The sequence below is a fragment of the Planococcus citri genome, chromosome 3, assembly GCF_950023065.1.
Source record: "Planococcus citri chromosome 3, ihPlaCitr1.1, whole genome shotgun sequence".
NCBI classification, from domain to species: Eukaryota; Metazoa; Arthropoda; class Insecta; order Hemiptera; family Pseudococcidae; genus Planococcus; species Planococcus citri.
The window spans coordinates 14,095,217-14,113,451 of record NC_088679.1 but is presented as its reverse complement, the minus strand read 5'-3'; the positions used below and the strand labels follow the sequence as shown (position 1 = coordinate 14,113,451).

At 35.7% G+C, this 18,235-nt stretch overlaps 1 protein-coding gene across 3 annotated transcripts; it reads left to right on the top strand.

Moving 5' to 3' along the window:
• Positions 1-446: 446 nt before the first annotated feature.
• Positions 447-16,428, top strand: LOC135840217 (uncharacterized). 3 transcript variants are annotated; one of them, XM_065356627.1, is made up of 10 exons: positions 447-2,093; positions 2,186-2,300; positions 2,417-2,554; positions 10,850-10,995; positions 11,090-12,260; positions 14,797-14,914; positions 15,055-15,192; positions 15,290-15,435; positions 15,520-15,733; positions 15,837-16,428. In XM_065356627.1, the coding sequence occupies exons 1-5, from the start codon at positions 1,561-1,563 to the stop codon at positions 11,247-11,249; spliced, it is 1,092 nt and encodes a 363-aa protein (XP_065212699.1). In that variant the 5' UTR covers positions 447-1,560; the 3' UTR covers positions 11,250-12,260; positions 14,797-14,914; positions 15,055-15,192; positions 15,290-15,435; positions 15,520-15,733; positions 15,837-16,428. The 3 variants fall into 3 exon arrangements, with proteins under 3 accessions (XP_065212699.1, XP_065212698.1, XP_065212700.1); XM_065356626.1 differs by lacking the exon at positions 15,837-16,428 and having other exon boundaries at positions 15,520-15,810; XM_065356628.1 differs by lacking the exon at positions 15,837-16,428 and having other exon boundaries at positions 14,778-14,914; positions 15,520-15,810.
• Positions 16,429-18,235: the final 1,807 nt, after the last annotated feature.

Genomic DNA, 18,235 nt, shown 5'->3' with positions numbered 1-18,235 from the left:
ACGTCATTTTTTTTCAATACCATTTATTATCGCCGAAAAATGTTTTGAAAATTGCAAAAAATTCATCTAAGTATCCGAGTAATGGAATTTGAAATTTTATCAAACGTTAAAGATGAAATTTTTATAAATTTTTTCAAATTTTTGGCGTCGGAATTATTTTATTCTTCATCAAATGTAATTATGCCAAAATTATGTTTAAAAAACACATTTTTTTAAAGCAAGACGAGAGAAATTCTATTCATTTAAAAAATGATAAATTACTTCGAAATTACAGGGAAACTTTTTTTTTGAAATTTTTTACATCAATTTTGCATTTACTCAACATTTTTAAAAATTATTTTCTCGAAAATATCAAAAAAAAAATCATGGCAATTTTTTGATATGTTGTTCCACATAAAAATGGCCATTTTTGAGCATTTTTTCAGAATTTTCAATTCGCATCTTCATATTTTTATTTCAATTGTAAGCTTTTAAATTGATTTTTTACACCGAAAAATTGCAACACTGATTTTGACACCATGAGCGATTTATGCCCTTGGAATAAAAATCAAAATGAAAAAAAAAATTTAAACAGCAAAGTTGATTAGAACCACATCGACCAGCATTTGAAATTTTAAAAATTTCTAAATGCTCCTGCCGCATAAAAAGTCGTAGAGACCTCAGTTTTGCGCCATTTCTCATCATTTGAACGAGCAAAATATGAAAAAAAAGTCGACGAACCCTCGTGCAAATTTTGGCTGATTTGGAATGGAGTGACCCATCATCATTTTGACAAGGTTTAATTATGTTTTTCGATTCTTATTTATTTATTCAAGCAAGTGTTTGCAAAACAACGTTAACTAGAAGCAGAATGATAACAGTTAAAACGGTTTTGTCAATTCGGATATTTACTCGAATTAATTCTTGAAAAACGACGCCATCTGGAAGAAAAATCGTGACTCTTGAGATTGCTTCGTCAATTGAAACATTTATTCGAGCTCTTGTAAAAAACGAAACTTCACTTTTTGATGGAAAAAAATGATTAAAAGTTTATTTTTAACCATTATACCCACCTACTCCAAAAATGACATCATTATTAAACAAATTTTTAAAAAATTTCAAAAATTGAACAACTCGATCCGTAAAAATAAATGTAAAATTACATCAGGCAGTTCCATATCAAACCCCTAGACTCTATTTTAATAAAATTATCTTCGACGAGGATAATGCACCTAATTAATACGATTTTTTGACACCTCGCAGCCAATAACGTCAACTACTCCACTCGATGAATTTATTGAAGCTGTCCACATACGACATGGCGGGTGAAAGAGGAGAAAGGGGGAGACGTAAAATTTTCCAATTTTAAAGCAGACATCAATAACACTCGTACACACTTCGTCGATGCAGTGTAACCTTATCTATAAAATTACGAGAGCAATTCAAAGATTATACAGCTTTTTAAAAAAAATACATGTACCTACCTAAACCTATATAGGTACTTCCAAAACAGGCTCATTTAGTGAACTAAATCCGCTCCGTTTTCATACCCAGAGGAAAAGAGGAAAAAATATTTTCAAAATGTTGGCTAAATGTGTAATAATTTTATTATGTTGCGTGTTAATTGATGGTCGTCGTGGGCCTACGAAGTCTCTGATACGCGATGGTGAACTAGATTATGAAACGGGAGCAGAAATTGGTCGTGAAAAGGGGGTAAACCGAGTTGAAAAACTTTTCGGGCAATATTTCAAGTCATTGGAAAATAAAATTGACGCAACGAACGAAGTAAATTCAAATGATTTAGAATCAGAGTCAGAAAATAATCGAGAAAAAGAGACGAATCTGAAAATAAACGAAGAGCAAGAAAAATCTACCATTTTGAAAACGCAAAAAATTGACGAAGAAAAAAGCAAACCAGTAACACTAGATGACCAATCAGTGGACGAATTTGCATCTCAAGATGTTCTAAAAGAAGCTGAAAAATACCTCGATGGATTTGGAGATTTGAAAGATTTGGTGAGGAGAAATATTCGAGAAGATGTCGAATATTTAGAAAAAAGGGAGATGAATCCTGAAGTAGGTTTCGGAGGAAATCCACCAAGTGATCCGAAAAGGTAAACTAATTATTTAAAAAGTCTTCATCTACTCGATTACATATTCAAAAGAAAATAGGAACTTAAAATATAATTTTTTTTTCATATCTCAGGATTATGTTTGGAAACATGACAATTTACATCAACAAAGTAATCAATCACGTTCAACAGAAATTGAAACAAAATGGACGAATTTATGTAAATAATCCACCCTATGTTATTTACAAGGTAAGAAGATAGGTATTAAAAATAAGAATTTCGTGGTCAGAAACTTGGTATACCTACATATCTGATGATTGAAGCTTCAATCAACTTACACTACAGATTGATTTTAATTTTCAAAGATTCCAAATACTCCAATTTCGTTCAACTTGAAATACATCGAAGGAGCTTCTACTATAAGTAAACGAGGTACATCGATGGGACTTCACTATTTTACAGCACTTTACTGTTACACTGATTTTAAATTCGACGAAATTAAGGTAATAATAATTATTTAAAAAAAAAAAAAAAAAAAACTAGTTAAATAGTCAGGTCTCAATTTGACAAAAAAAAAAGCTCCCGCTCGCTATTCGTGCTAAAAGCAATTTTATGATTGATTCTTGTTCTACACACTAAAGCGAATAAATTTAGCTTGTATGCCTATTATTCCCCCTCCCCCTTTTCCGAGGGTCCACCCAGCAACATTTGAAATTCGAGTATCTCCTAATCTATGGGTTGTACAAAAAAAATTATAGAACAAAAATTGTTCCTTGACATCAGATCTTTAATTTGAGTTCATCAAAATTTGTTTTGGAGCAACCCTTCCCCCTCAAATTTTGTAAATACCCCTCCAGAAAACATCAATATATTACGTTTTTCACATTTTTAATGAAAAGTTTCAAAATTGAAGAAAAATCTGTAATATCTAACAAAAATTGTTCAGAATTGTATTTCTTTTCCAACTAATTATATTACAACCATTTCCACCCCCCCCCCCCCGCCACCATGGTGAACCCACCTCCCCCGGTTACAAATACCAGACAACAAGGGGAAAAATCCAAAGCAAGTTGTTTTGGGTTGAAATTTGCTTGGTATGTGGGTCTGGGTACCATCGAGAGACTTACGCGTGGAAAGTTTTGGACCCCCAGACCCCTCCCTTTTTGAGAAACCTTCCCCAGTAAAAATAATAAAATGAGAATTTTGAAAAAAGTAACCATTAAGGAGTAGGGTGTCGTTTTCGCATGATTCGATACCGCTGAGTATGAATATAACGTCAGATTTTCTGTTACATTCATCTAACCCCCTCCAAAGTTCCCAGACCCCCACCACAAATTTTACCATTTTTGAAAAGATTTACCTACTTTGGTGATTGGTGATATTGGTATCGTTTTCATATGATTTGAACCCCCTGAGCACAAATATTGCGTCAGATTTTGTTTTACACTCATACAGCCCCTCCAGAGCCTCAGCCCCCCTCAATTTTCACTTTTCTTGAAATACGGCTACTTTTACAATAGGGGTCAAAAATACATCCAATAATTGTGTTTAAAGAATTGTGCCTACCAATTTTTATTATTAAAATGCATAAAAAACGCCATTTGAGGGGTAAATATGTATGATGGGAGGGGTTGAAAATTTTCATGGGATGAGAATACCACTTATGAATGTCTACAACATACTAAAAAATTGAAAAAACCACGCTGAAAATTTTCAAGTGGTAGGCACAATTCCTTAAACACAATTATTGGATGTATTTTGCCATTTTTGACCCTCATTATAAAAGTAGCCGTATTTCAAGAAAAGAAAAGTGAAAATTGAGGGGGGACTGAGGCTCTGGAGGGGCTGTATGAGTGTAAAACAAAATCTGACGCAATATTTGTGCTCAGGGGGTTCGAATCATATGAAAACGATACCAATATCACCAATCACCAAAGTAGGTAATTCTTTTCAAAAATGGTAAAACTTGTGGTGGGGGTCTGGGAACTCTGGAGGGGGTTAGATGAATGTAGCAGAAAATCTGACGTCATATTCATACTCAGCGGTATCGAATCATGCGAAAACGACACCATCGAACCAGTATATGAAGCGTTCGCAGGTACGCAAATTGGCCAGTAAAAATTTTTACTTTGTAACTTGGTGCCAATTTGCGAACCTGCGAACGCTTCATATACCTACTAGTTCGTAGTGTCGCAACTTGAGAACCTACGAATTGACTAAAGATATTTTTGCCAAAAATTTTTCAAAACAGTTTTTTTCAAAAGAAAAATGAAATGGTCAGATTTGAAGTTTTCTCGAGAACGTAGAAACACCATGAAAAAAACCAAAAAAGGCCCCGAAAAAAATTTTAAATAAAAAAAAACGATTAAAACAGGATTTTGTTTAAAACACGACGACGTTTGTCCTGATTCAGCACACTTTTTTTTTGTACAACCTGTTTTTTTTAGCAGAAATTTTCCAAAATTACAAAAAAGTAATTTTTTACCATGTCACAAAATGAACTCGTTTTTTTGACAAAAATGTTTTACAAAAATAAATTGTCAGATTCTTGCTTTTTGGCAAACATTTTTCATCTTTAGCAAAATTACCAAGAGTTCTAGTTTTTGATTTTTTTTATTCAAAAATTTTTCGCAAGTCTCGCTTTTTTGCCAAAAATCTACCAAAAAACGTCCCTTTTCTAAAATTATTGATGTCTTGCTTTTTTCCAAAAATTGTGTAAGGAGTATTTTTAGGAGTTAAATTTATAAAAAAAATATTTATGTTATTATTTAAATTAAAAATAAAAAAATTATTAATAAATCAAAAAGAAAAATTTAAAGTAAAAATAATATTAGTAGAAATATAAAAAAAATTAGGAATTAGATTTATTAAATTAATTAATAAAAAAAAATTTAATAAAGAAATAAATAAATTAAAAATAGTTTAACTGGCAAGTAAAAATGTTTACAAGTCCAAAGAACGATAATGCGAACACAGCAACGGTGTAATTTCAAGTTCGCAAGTTACGAACCTGCGAACAAGGTATGGTAGTATTTGTATGTTCACAAGTTGCAAACCTGCGAAGCAGTAATATGAAGCGTTCGCAGGTTCGCAAATTGGCACCAAGTTACGAAGTAAAAATTTTTACTGGCCAATTTGCGAACCTGCGAACGCTTCATATTACTGGTTCGCAGGTTTGCAACTTGTGAACATACAAATACTACCATATCTTGTTCGCAGGTTCGTAACTTGCAAACCTGCGAACCAGTCACGAAGCGTTCGCATGTTTGCAAATTGGCGAGCGCAAATTTTTACAAGTCCAAAGTACGATAATGCGAACACAGCAACAGTGTAATTTTAAGTTCGCAAGTTACGAACCTGAGAACAAGGCATGGTAGTATTCGTAGGTTCGCAAGTTGCAAACCTGCGAACCGGTATATGAAGCGCTCGCAGGTTTGCAAATTGGCAAGTAAAAATTGTTGCAAGTCAAAAAATTTTTACAAGTCCAAGTTACGAACATGCGAACACAGCAACAGTAATTTCAAGTTCGCAAGTTGCGAACCTGCGAACCTGTATATGAAGGGTTCGCAGGTTTGCAACTTGGCGAGTGAAAATTTTTACAGTACCAAAGTACAATAATGCGAACACAGCAACGGTGTAATTTCAAGTTCGCAAGTTACGAACCTGCGAACAAGGTATGGTAGTATTTGTATGTTCACAAGTTGCAAACCTGCGAAGCAGTAATATGAAGCGTTCGCAGGTTCGCAAATTGGCACCAAGTTACGAAGTAAAAATTTTTACTGGCCAATTTGCGAACCTGCGAACGCTTCATATTACTGGTTCGCAGGTTTGCAACTTGTGAACATACAAATACTACCATATCTTGTTCGCAGGTTCGTAACTTGCAAACCTGCGAACCAGTCACGAAGCGTTCGCATGTTTGCAAATTGGCGAGCGCAAATTTTTACAAGTCCAAAGTACGATAATGCGAACACAGCAACAGTGTAATTTTAAGTTCGCAAGTTACGAACCTGAGAACAAGGCATGGTAGTATTCGTAGGTTCGCAAGTTGCAAACCTGCGAACCGGTATATGAAGCGCTCGCAGGTTTGCAAATTGGCAAGTAAAAATTGTTGCAAGTCAAAAAATTTTTACAAGTCCAAGTTACGAACATGCGAACACAGCAACAGTAATTTCAAGTTCGCAAGTTGCGAACCTGCGAACCTGTATATGAAGGGTTCGCAGGTTTGCAACTTGGCGAGTGAAAATTTTTACAGTACCAAAGTACAATAATGCGAACACAGCAACGGTGTAATTTCAAGTTCGCAAGTTACGAACCTGCGAACAAGGTATGGTAGTATTTGTATGTTCACAAGTTGCAAACCTGCGAAGCAGTAATATGAAGCGTTCGCAGGTTCGCAAATTGGCACCAAGTTACGAAGTAAAAATTTTTACTGGCCAATTTGCGAACCTGCGAACGCTTCATATTACTGGTTCGCAGGTTTGCAACTTGTGAACATACAAATACTACCATATCTTGTTCGCAGGTTCGTAACTTGCAAACCTGCGAACCAGTCACGAAGCGTTCGCATGTTTGCAAATTGGCGAGCGCAAATTTTTACAAGTCCAAAGTACGATAATGCGAACACAGCAACAGTGTAATTTTAAGTTCGCAAGTTACGAACCTGAGAACAAGGCATGGTAGTATTCGTAGGTTCGCAAGTTGCAAACCTGCGAACCGGTATATGAAGCGCTCGCAGGTTTGCAAATTGGCAAGTAAAAATTGTTGCAAGTCAAAAAATTTTTACAAGTCCAAGTTACGAACATGCGAACACAGCAACAGTAATTTCAAGTTCGCAAGTTGCGAACCTGCGAACCTGTATATGAAGGGTTCGCAGGTTTGCAACTTGGCGAGTGAAAATTTTTACAGTACCAAAGTACAATAATGCGAACACAGCAACGGTGTAATTTCAAGTTCGCAAGTTACGAACCTGCGAACAAGGTATGTAGTATTCGTAGGTTCGCAAGTTGCGAACCTGCGAACCAGTATATGAAGCGTTTGCAGGTTCGCAAATTGGCACCAAGTTACGAAGTAAAAATTTTTACTGGCCAATTTGCGAACCTGCGAACGCTTCATATTACTGGTTCGCAGGTTTGCAACTTGTGAACATACAAATACTACCATATCTTGTTCGCAGGTTCGTAACTTGCAAACCTGCGAACCAGTCACGAAGCGTTCGCATGTTTGCAAATTGGCGAGCGCAAATTTTTACAAGTCCAAAGTACGATAATGCGAACACAGCAACAGTGTAATTTTAAGTTCGCAAGTTACGAACCTGAGAACAAGGCATGGTAGTATTCGTAGGTTCGCAAGTTGCAAACCTGCGAACCGGTATATGAAGCGCTCGCAGGTTTGCAAATTGGCAAGTAAAAATTGTTGCAAGTCAAAAAATTTTTACAAGTCCAAGTTACGAACATGCGAACACAGCAACAGTAATTTCAAGTTCGCAAGTTGCGAACCTGCGAACCTGTATATGAAGGGTTCGCAGGTTTGCAACTTGGCGAGTGAAAATTTTTACAGTACCAAAGTACAATAATGCGAACACAGCAACGGTGTAATTTCAAGTTCGCAAGTTACGAACCTGCGAACAAGGTATGGTAGTATTTGTATGTTCACAAGTTGCAAACCTGCGAAGCAGTAATATGAAGCGTTCGCAGGTTCGCAAATTGGCACCAAGTTACGAAGTAAAAATTTTTACTGGCCAATTTGCGAACCTGCGAACGCTTCATATTACTGGTTCGCAGGTTTGCAACTTGTGAACATACAAATACTACCATATCTTGTTCGCAGGTTCGTAACTTGCAAACCTGCGAACCAGTCACGAAGCGTTCGCATGTTTGCAAATTGGCGAGCGCAAATTTTTACAAGTCCAAAGTACGATAATGCGAACACAGCAACAGTGTAATTTTAAGTTCGCAAGTTACGAACCTGAGAACAAGGCATGGTAGTATTCGTAGGTTCGCAAGTTGCAAACCTGCGAACCGGTATATGAAGCGCTCGCAGGTTTGCAAATTGGCAAGTAAAAATTGTTGCAAGTCAAAAAATTTTTACAAGTCCAAGTTACGAACATGCGAACACAGCAACAGTAATTTCAAGTTCGCAAGTTGCGAACCTGCGAACCTGTATATGAAGGGTTCGCAGGTTTGCAACTTGGCGAGTGAAAATTTTTACAGTACCAAAGTACAATAATGCGAACACAGCAACGGTGTAATTTCAAGTTCGCAAGTTACGAACCTGCGAACAAGGTATGGTAGTATTTGTATGTTCACAAGTTGCAAACCTGCGAAGCAGTAATATGAAGCGTTCGCAGGTTCGCAAATTGGCACCAAGTTACGAAGTAAAAATTTTTACTGGCCAATTTGCGAACCTGCGAACGCTTCATATTACTGGTTCGCAGGTTTGCAACTTGTGAACATACAAATACTACCATATCTTGTTCGCAGGTTCGTAACTTGCAAACCTGCGAACCAGTCACGAAGCGTTCGCATGTTTGCAAATTGGCGAGCGCAAATTTTTACAAGTCCAAAGTACGATAATGCGAACACAGCAACAGTGTAATTTTAAGTTCGCAAGTTACGAACCTGAGAACAAGGCATGGTAGTATTCGTAGGTTCGCAAGTTGCAAACCTGCGAACCGGTATATGAAGCGCTCGCAGGTTTGCAAATTGGCAAGTAAAAATTGTTGCAAGTCAAAAAATTTTTACAAGTCCAAGTTACGAACATGCGAACACAGCAACAGTAATTTCAAGTTCGCAAGTTGCGAACCTGCGAACCTGTATATGAAGGGTTCGCAGGTTTGCAACTTGGCGAGTGAAAATTTTTACAGTACCAAAGTACAATAATGCGAACACAGCAACGGTGTAATTTCAAGTTCGCAAGTTACGAACCTGCGAACAAGGTATGGTAGTATTTGTATGTTCACAAGTTGCAAACCTGCGAAGCAGTAATATGAAGCGTTCGCAGGTTCGCAAATTGGCACCAAGTTACGAAGTAAAAATTTTTACTGGCCAATTTGCGAACCTGCGAACGCTTCATATTACTGGTTCGCAGGTTTGCAACTTGTGAACATACAAATACTACCATATCTTGTTCGCAGGTTCGTAACTTGCAAACCTGCGAACCAGTCACGAAGCGTTCGCATGTTTGCAAATTGGCGAGCGCAAATTTTTACAAGTCCAAAGTACGATAATGCGAACACAGCAACAGTGTAATTTTAAGTTCGCAAGTTACGAACCTGAGAACAAGGCATGGTAGTATTCGTAGGTTCGCAAGTTGCAAACCTGCGAACCGGTATATGAAGCGCTCGCAGGTTTGCAAATTGGCAAGTAAAAATTGTTGCAAGTCAAAAAATTTTTACAAGTCCAAGTTACGAACATGCGAACACAGCAACAGTAATTTCAAGTTCGCAAGTTGCGAACCTGCGAACCTGTATATGAAGGGTTCGCAGGTTTGCAACTTGGCGAGTGAAAATTTTTACAGTACCAAAGTACAATAATGCGAACACAGCAACGGTGTAATTTCAAGTTCGCAAGTTACGAACCTGCGAACAAGGTATGTAGTATTCGTAGGTTCGCAAGTTGCGAACCTGCGAACCAGTATATGAAGCGTTTGCAGGTTCGCAAATTGGCACCAAGTTACGAAGTAAAAATTTTTAATGGCCAATTTGCGAACCTACGAACGCTTCATATACTGGTTCGCAGGTTTGCAACTTGTGAACATACGAATACTATTATACCTTGTTTGCAGGTTCGTAACTTGCAAACCTGCGAACCAGTTACGAAGCGTTCGCATGTTTGCAAATTGGAGAGCGCAAATTTTCACAAGTCCAAAGTACGATAATGCGAACACAGCAACAGTGTAATTTTAAGTTCGCAAGTTACGAACCTGAGAACAAGGCATGGTAGTATTCGTAGGTTCGCAAGTTGCAAACCTGCGAACCAGTATATGAAGCGCTCGCAGGTTTGCAAATTGGCAAGTAAAAATTGTTGCAAGTCAAAAAATTTTTACAAGTCCAAGTTACGAACATGCGAACACAGCAACAGTAATTTCAAGTTCTCAAGTTGCGAACCTGCGAACCTGGTTACTTTTCTCAAAATTCTCATTTTATTATTTTTACTGTAATTTCAGAAAAGGGAAGGTTTCTCAAAAAGGGAGGGGTCTGGGGGTCCAAAACTTTCCACGCGTAAGTCTCTCGATGGTACCCAGACCCGCATACCAAGCAAATTTCAACCCAAAACAACTTTCACCATGGTGGCGGGGGGGGGGGGTGGAAATGGTTGTAATATAATTAGTTGGAAAAGAAATTCAATTCTGAACAATTTTTGTTAGATATTACAGATTTTTCTTCAATTTTGAAACTTTTCATTAAAAATGTGAAAAACGTAATATATTGATGTTTTCTGGAGGGGTATTTACAAAATTTGACGGGGAAGGGTTGCTCCAAAACAAATTTTGATGTACTCAAATTAATGATCTGATGTCAAGGAACAATTTTTGTTGCATAATTTTTTTTGTACAACCCATAGATTAGGAGATACTCGAATTTCAAATGTTGGGGGTGGACCCTCGGAAAAGGGAGAGGGGGAATAATAGGTATACCAAGTATACAAGCTAAATTTATTCGCTTTAGTGTGTAGAACAAGAATCAATCATAAAATTGCTTTTAGCACGAATAGCGAGCGGATATGCAATTGAGACCTGACTATTACTTAATTGTACATACATATTAATTGTACATTCATTTTGTTGTTTTTTTTCAGTATTATTACGATGTACAAATTAAACCGATGAATTTATTCACAATTCATAAAAGTATAACCGTCATTGTGGAGAATTCTCGGGTCTATATGCCAGTTGCTGTCGAAGACAATAAATTCACCATTCAACGATACGAATACGTTCTACCGTAAATTTATTTGCATTGCAATATCAATTCTTAATTTTTATTGAATTCTCTTAAAATTCGAATACTGTACACAATTCAATTAATTTTTTTACAGAGACGTAACTGTCGAAGTTGTCAGTAATCAGTTCATCAACTATATCCTTAACGATATCGTAATAGACAAATATTATCCAGAAACTAAGCAAAAATTGGCTGAGATAGCGTCAAGAGACACTAAACTTTTATTGGATGCGCATTTGGAAGATGCTCAATAAATGGCGGATTAGGTAATCCGTCAGTAGTTGGTCGAGTCGACGAGTTTTTAAATTACCCTCTTAATAAATTTTATACCGGGTGAGAATTCGAAACATGAAAAAAAAATACGATAAAATTAAATTGGAAGTTTCCAATTATTTTGGTAAGTACGAAGTTTTTCGTATTATTTTATTTAAAAATCTTATGACATTTGACGTTTAAGTTAATGATAGAAATACTCTCTTTTTCCCATTTATTTGTCTATATACCTTGACTGTTTTTCCTCATTGAAGGATTTGGAAATAATTAAAGAACTATTATCTCCAGAAGTACACACATATTTTAATATAATAATATATCTACCTAAGTACCTATCAATCTTGAAAACATTGTCTGTCATATTTTCATGTACCTATACACCTAATCTATTGATAATTTAATCACATACCAAAATACAAATATACGTGATATCGATTTACTTAATCCAATGTCTCGATATACAACTCGAAAAAATATAATTTATTATTGACAATACGATATAGGCATCGATCAAGTATGGATTAATAACTTTTAAAAATCCTACTGCGATAAAATGAAATCTTATCTTTCACATTGTAAAAAAATGATCGAATAATTTACGAGTACGTAAAAGAAGCTTTTTCAAAAAGTAAAGTGAGTAAAATATAAATTGAAAAAATGTTCGTCGAGATAGCGTTAATTTTTCTCCTGTCAGCTGGCTCCACCATAAATGCTCATCAGACTGGAAAAATTGAGAATGGAAACAGATGGGCTGATTTCATGGAAGATGATTCTCGAAATCAAGATTCTCTACTCAGATTGTATTCGAAGAATTTATCTTTGAGCAGATTTATATCTCGAATGAATCCTTACGAGTTGCATACACTTCTGGCCAAATCTCAAGATGATCAAGCTCGGTCTGGGAAAATGTACGAGCTACGGTTACTAAAAGGAGAAGTTGAAAAAGACTCCAAATTGGGTTTTGGAGGACCGCCACATGCTAGTGAAAAAAGGTAGGTAAATGAATAATTCCTTGCGATTGATTATTTATGCGAAGTGATTGATTTGAAACTTTGTCAAATCATCTGGTTCCTTCGAATTTCTCATCAAAGTTGAAATGGTTATTTTTGAAACATCTATACTGTTTCACAAGCAGTCGAAAAATTGACTAGGAATGACGGAAATATCAATTCAATACCATAGGACTCATATTTTTCATGATTCGCAGGTCTGAAATTGGCAACAAACAAAAAAAAGTCATAAAATCGAAACTTCCAAAACTACCTATCGTATTTTCTATCAGGAATGAAACCAAAAGGGGGCATATGCCCCCTGGGCATTTGAAAACTTGGAAAAATTGGCAAATTTGTCTTTTTTGGTACAAGTTGGCGAAGTTGATAAGAATTTCCAATTGTTTAGAACAGCTTAAAATGCCAACTAAAGTCTTACAAAAAACAAAAAAAACTGAAAAATTGACGAAGTACAAAAAACAACAAATTTCATAACTTTTGATGACAAATTGAAAAATAGACAACAAAAATTGGCGAATTTCACAATGTTGACGAATTATTTACTCGAAATTGTTTGAAAAAATTGAAAAATTGACTATAAAAATTGGCAAATTTCACGATTTTGAAAAAATTATGAAAAACACTGTACAAATGTATTACAGTAAGTTTGAAAATTTACTAAATTCCAAAAATTCGTCAAATGCAGGAGATAAATTTACATGAATGAAGTATAAAGTTCTAAAAATTCCAAGAGTGGAAAAATCTTGAATTATATAAATTTCCGAAAACTTCTGCCCTCGCTTCGTTCGGAGCAGTTCAATTTTCTGTTTCAAAGTTTAAACCTGCCAAATCGATTGGAAACGGTTTCAAACCGTTTTGAGCAGTTCTGGAGTCTCCAGCAGATTTTTGAAACTCGAAATTCTCACAAAATTTCATCAAATGGAGTTGGAAAGCCGAAATTAATTCTGCAAACTGATTTCAATATGCTTTGAGGTCGACTGCAGGCAAATTTCAACTCGTTTTGGAGCCTCCAGCGATTTTTTGAAAATTACTGGAGCCTCCAGTAAGTTTTTGAAATTTGAAATTTAATTTCGGGAAATTTCATAAAAATGGAGATGGAAAGCTGAAATGAACTATACACTACAATTTTACGACTTCAGGGGGGTTTGAGTAATTTTGGTGCCTCCAGTGATTTTTTGAAAGGTTTCATGACGTTTTCAGAAGAATAGAAATTTCCAAGAAGTAGCTAGAAGCTTCAAAACCACTTGAAACCATCATGCAGTCGACTTTATATCATTGTGGCTTGCTAACCCCATTTTATGAAATTTTGGGGAAATTTAAAGTTTCAAAAATCTACTGGAGGTTCCAGTAATTTTCAAAAAATCGCTGGAGGCTCCAAAACGACTTGAAGTTAGTTTGCAAAATTAATTTCGGCTTTTCAACTCCATTTGATGAAATTTTGTGGAAATTTCGAGTTACAAAAATCTACTGGAGGTTCCAGTAATTTTCAAAAAATCGCTGGAGGCTCCAAAACGACTTGAAGTTTGTTTGCAAAATTAATTTCGGCTTTTCAACTCCATTTGATGAAATTTTGTGGAAATTTCGAGTTACAAAAATCTACTGGAGGCTCCCGTAATTTTCAAAAAAATCGCTGGAGGCTCCAAAACGACTCGAAATTTACCTGCAGTCGACTTCATAGCTTATTGAAATTAGTTTGCAGAATTAATTTCGGCTTTCCAACTCCATTTGATGAAATTTTGTGGAAATTTTGAGTTTCAAAAATCTGCTGGAGGCTCCAGAACTGCTCAAAACGGTTTGAAACAGTTTCCAATTGATTTAGCAGGTCGAAAATAGAGTATATCCCGAATTTCAGCTTTCTAGGTTAATTTGGTAAAATTTTGATTTTTTCTCACATTTTGGCCAAAATTTGATTTTTGAAAATTCACCAAAAATCGAAAAAGGCACTTTAGCACTTGAAATTTTGACAGGTGATGAATTTTGGCCTGCTCTTTCGATCTACCTTTGTACGGTTTAAAAATTTCATGCTAGTCCTATGTTGGAACGCAAAATCTGCGATTTCGGCTGACCTGTCAATCAAAATGGCCGCCATTTTGTAAGTAGGGCCACTTTTTTTTAGGACAAGGGTTGGAAATGTTCCTTAGGACTCCCCCATTAAGAAAAAAGTTGTCCTGGAGGATCGGCAGGGGGGTGCAAGTGATCCTTATGCGGGCCCCCCGACTATAAAGCAAAAAAAACAACTGTAAAATTTCAGTGGGTATAGTTTGAAATTTTCATAACAAAAGTTGGCAATTTTTGCGACCCCCTCCCCTTTCCCAGAACCAACTTTGGTTTTTTTCTATTCACATTCTCCTCAGTCCTCACCCAAATCATCACCAACACGATATAAAATACTCGAAAAAATACCTACACAGGAATCAGATCATTTGAATCACTTCGTATTGATATACGTAGGTCTTTAGTTATACTATAAGTAAGAAATAAATGAAAAAGATTAAGCAGGTATTTTTAACCAAACAAGGATGGTATTTTGTAACGCGACGAGCTACATAAATAAGGTAATCAATCACGCCCAACATCGATTGGAACAAATTGCACGTAGAATTTGGGCCTCTAATCCACCTCAAGTTATTGATAAGGTAAGGATATATCTGCTACCTGCCTATCTATCCACCTACCTATGTAATAAATAGCCACAAACAATGAGCCATTATGATGCTTGATACCTACTCAAATCGTGTTATCTGTATTTGAAAGATCTGCTTTTTTCGATTTTCAGATACCTTATACTTCGATGATTTTCAAACTGAAATACATCGAGGGAGCCTCCTCACTGGGCACCAATGGCACATCTTGGGCGATTCACTATTTCGACGAGGCGTACGTTTCGGCACGATATAGATTTGACGAAATAAGGGTAGGTATGATTAATAATTATGACCACAACTCGATCACTGAGCACGAAAATTTGTAAAAATAATTAATAATTTATTCGGTATTTTGTCATTTTGCAGTATTTTTACGACGTGCAAATCAAACCTTTCAACTTATTCGCCATACCTGCGAGATTGACAGTTGTTTTAGGAGATGCTCCAGCTACCATGAGTTTTTCTATGGAGAAAAATAAATCGACTATACCGAGATTTGAATTCGTTAATCCGTAAGTTCTTTTTGAATCATCAGCAAATTGAACGTTTAATTCTCACATTTTATGATTCGAGTAATTTTTTTCTTTCATTTTCAGACAAGTGAGTGTCGACTTTGGGATACATCGATGGATTAACTACGCTATTAACTACGTGATACACGAGAAATATCCTAAAATGAATAAGAAACTTGTGAAAATAGTTTCCAGGGATACGTGGTATTTATTGAATGACCAATTGAAAAATGCCCAATAAATACCTGCCCAGCGATGATGAACTTTCTCAGTTCAATTCAACGTAATTATCAATTAGGTACTGAAGAGATGAGATTCAATTGGCTAATTAGTCGAGGTAGACCTTTTTTGAAATATAGAAGTTTTACTTTTCGACTCATTTTTGTAACTTTTTTTTTCAGTAAAATTATTAACCCTAATTTTCGTCGTTTGTCAACCAGAAGGTAAGTCTAAGTATTCTCATATAAACTAGGTAGCAGGTAAAATAATCTTACAAGCAAGGAAAAAAAAAAACATTACCTACTCCTAAAATTGTCCCCAATACTTCCTAACCTCAATTTAATTTAATCTTCATTCGTTAATTTTGCTACTTAATTCCTAAATTAATTCAATTAAACATTTTTTACATTCGTTTAATTTCTATTCATTGACTCCATTCAATTTTTGACTGACCGAAATCAATTTTAATTTTTTTTTTTTTTTTTTTTGAATAGATTGAACTTTTTTGTTTGATTACAGAAAGAATATGAGAAATTAAAATTGAAATTTTAAAGCTTTATTAATTTTTGTGAATTTTAAAAAAGTTTAGGTAAGTACCTTATCCAAAATTGACTTTTTTTATTGAGAATTTGACAAATAATTTTGTGAACTCCTTAGATTTTATTTTTAATAAATTTAAAAAAAAAATAATTATATTTTGTACTTGATGACTGATGAGTTAGGTCTATACGAGTAAGATTATATAAAAGGGTCATTCCACGTCAACTCAACCAAAAAAAGGCGATCTTGAAAGACATGTCTTTCGATTTCGCTCTAATTTTTTTTACAATATATGCCCACCCAGTAAGTAAGAAAGCCGCAATCAGTTTGGTCCCAGCCCCCTCAGGAGGCGGCTGGGGGGCTTCCATTATTTTCACATTGTCTCGAGGTACTCAACTTCAGCAGCCCATTCCTCCAAAACTATGATACTTTGATCAAAACTGATTTCACAGTTCGAAAGGGCGTTGCATTTAGAACTTTTTAAGCATTTTGAAATTTTCAAAAATTGAAAATAATTGAACTTTCAAATTGAAAGTTCAAATTTCAAAATGGTGTAAGTGGGAGCTACCATTTAAAATTTTGAAAAAATTTCCATAGATGTACATTTTGATACTTTTTCGAAATATTTAAGTTTCGAGATGGGACTCTTTGACGGAGGGGGAGCACCCCACCCCCAATTTTGGGCGAAAATTTCGAAAGAAAATCTGGGGCATGTGATATATCGAATTGCATGTTTTTGGTGACGCTGAACACGAATATGACGTCAGATTTTTGATAGGGCCCTATCCACGGCCCCCAGAACCTTCCCAAAGGGGGTAAGCGTTCAAAAAAGTGTTTTGTTCGTGTGACACATGGAATAGTATGTTTTTGGTGACGCTGAACACGAATATGACATCAGATTTTTGATTGGACCCCATCCACGGCCCCCAACAATTTTTTTGTATTTTTACCTATTGGGGAAGGTTCTGGGGGTCATGGTGAAGTCGATTCGAAAAACTAACTAAGGCAATATTCGTGTTCAGCGATATCGAAAACATATTACTTCATGTGTCACACAAATGTAATCATTTTTTTGGGGGGGTCACCCCCTTTGGGGAGGTGCTGGAGGCCGTGGGCGGGCCCAATTAAAAATATGACGTCATATTCGTGTTCAGCGTCACCAAAAACATACTATTCCATGTGTCACACGAACAAAACACGTTTTTGAACCTTTACCACCTTTGGGGTGGTGCCGGGGGCCGTAGATGGGGTCAAAACAAAAATCTGACGTCATATTCATGATCAGCGTCACCAAAAACATACAATTCGATATATCACATGCCCCAAATTTTCTTTCGAAATTTTCGCCCAAAATTGGGGGTGGGGGTGCTCCTTCTCCGTCAAAGAGTCCCATATCGAAACCTAAATATTTCGAAAAAGTATCAAAATGTACAACTATGGAAATTTTTTCAAAATTTTAAATGGTAGCTCTCACTTACAGTGCCATTTTGAAATTTGAAGTTTCAAATTGAAGGTTCAACTTTCAACTTTTGAAAATTTCAAAATACTTAAAAAGTTCAAAATTCAATGCCCTTTCGAACTGTGAAATCAGTTTTGAACAAAGTATCATAGTTTTGAAGGATGGGCTGCTGAAGTTGAGTACCTCGAGACAATGTGAAAATAATGGAAGCCCCCCAGCCGCCCCCTGAGGGGGCTGGGACCAAACTGATTGCGTCTTTCTTACTTACTGGGTGGGTAGATATTGTAAAAAAATTTGAGCAAAATCGAAGGACATGACCCAAAAACGTTGGTTGAGTTGACATGGAATGACCCAAAACCTTTTTTTCAAAATCCATAGAATGAATTTTTCGATTTTTTTTCAATTTGGAAAAATATTGTAGAATGATTTCAAGTTTTTATTGCTCATATTTCTGAAAATTCAACTTTTCAGGGCTAGGTAGAGGGTCCGGAAATTTATGCTTATTAATTTGAGATTTTTTTGTTTAATTCCCCAACATTGAATTGGTTTTTTGGTATTAATTATCAGTTCTTTCAAATTTTA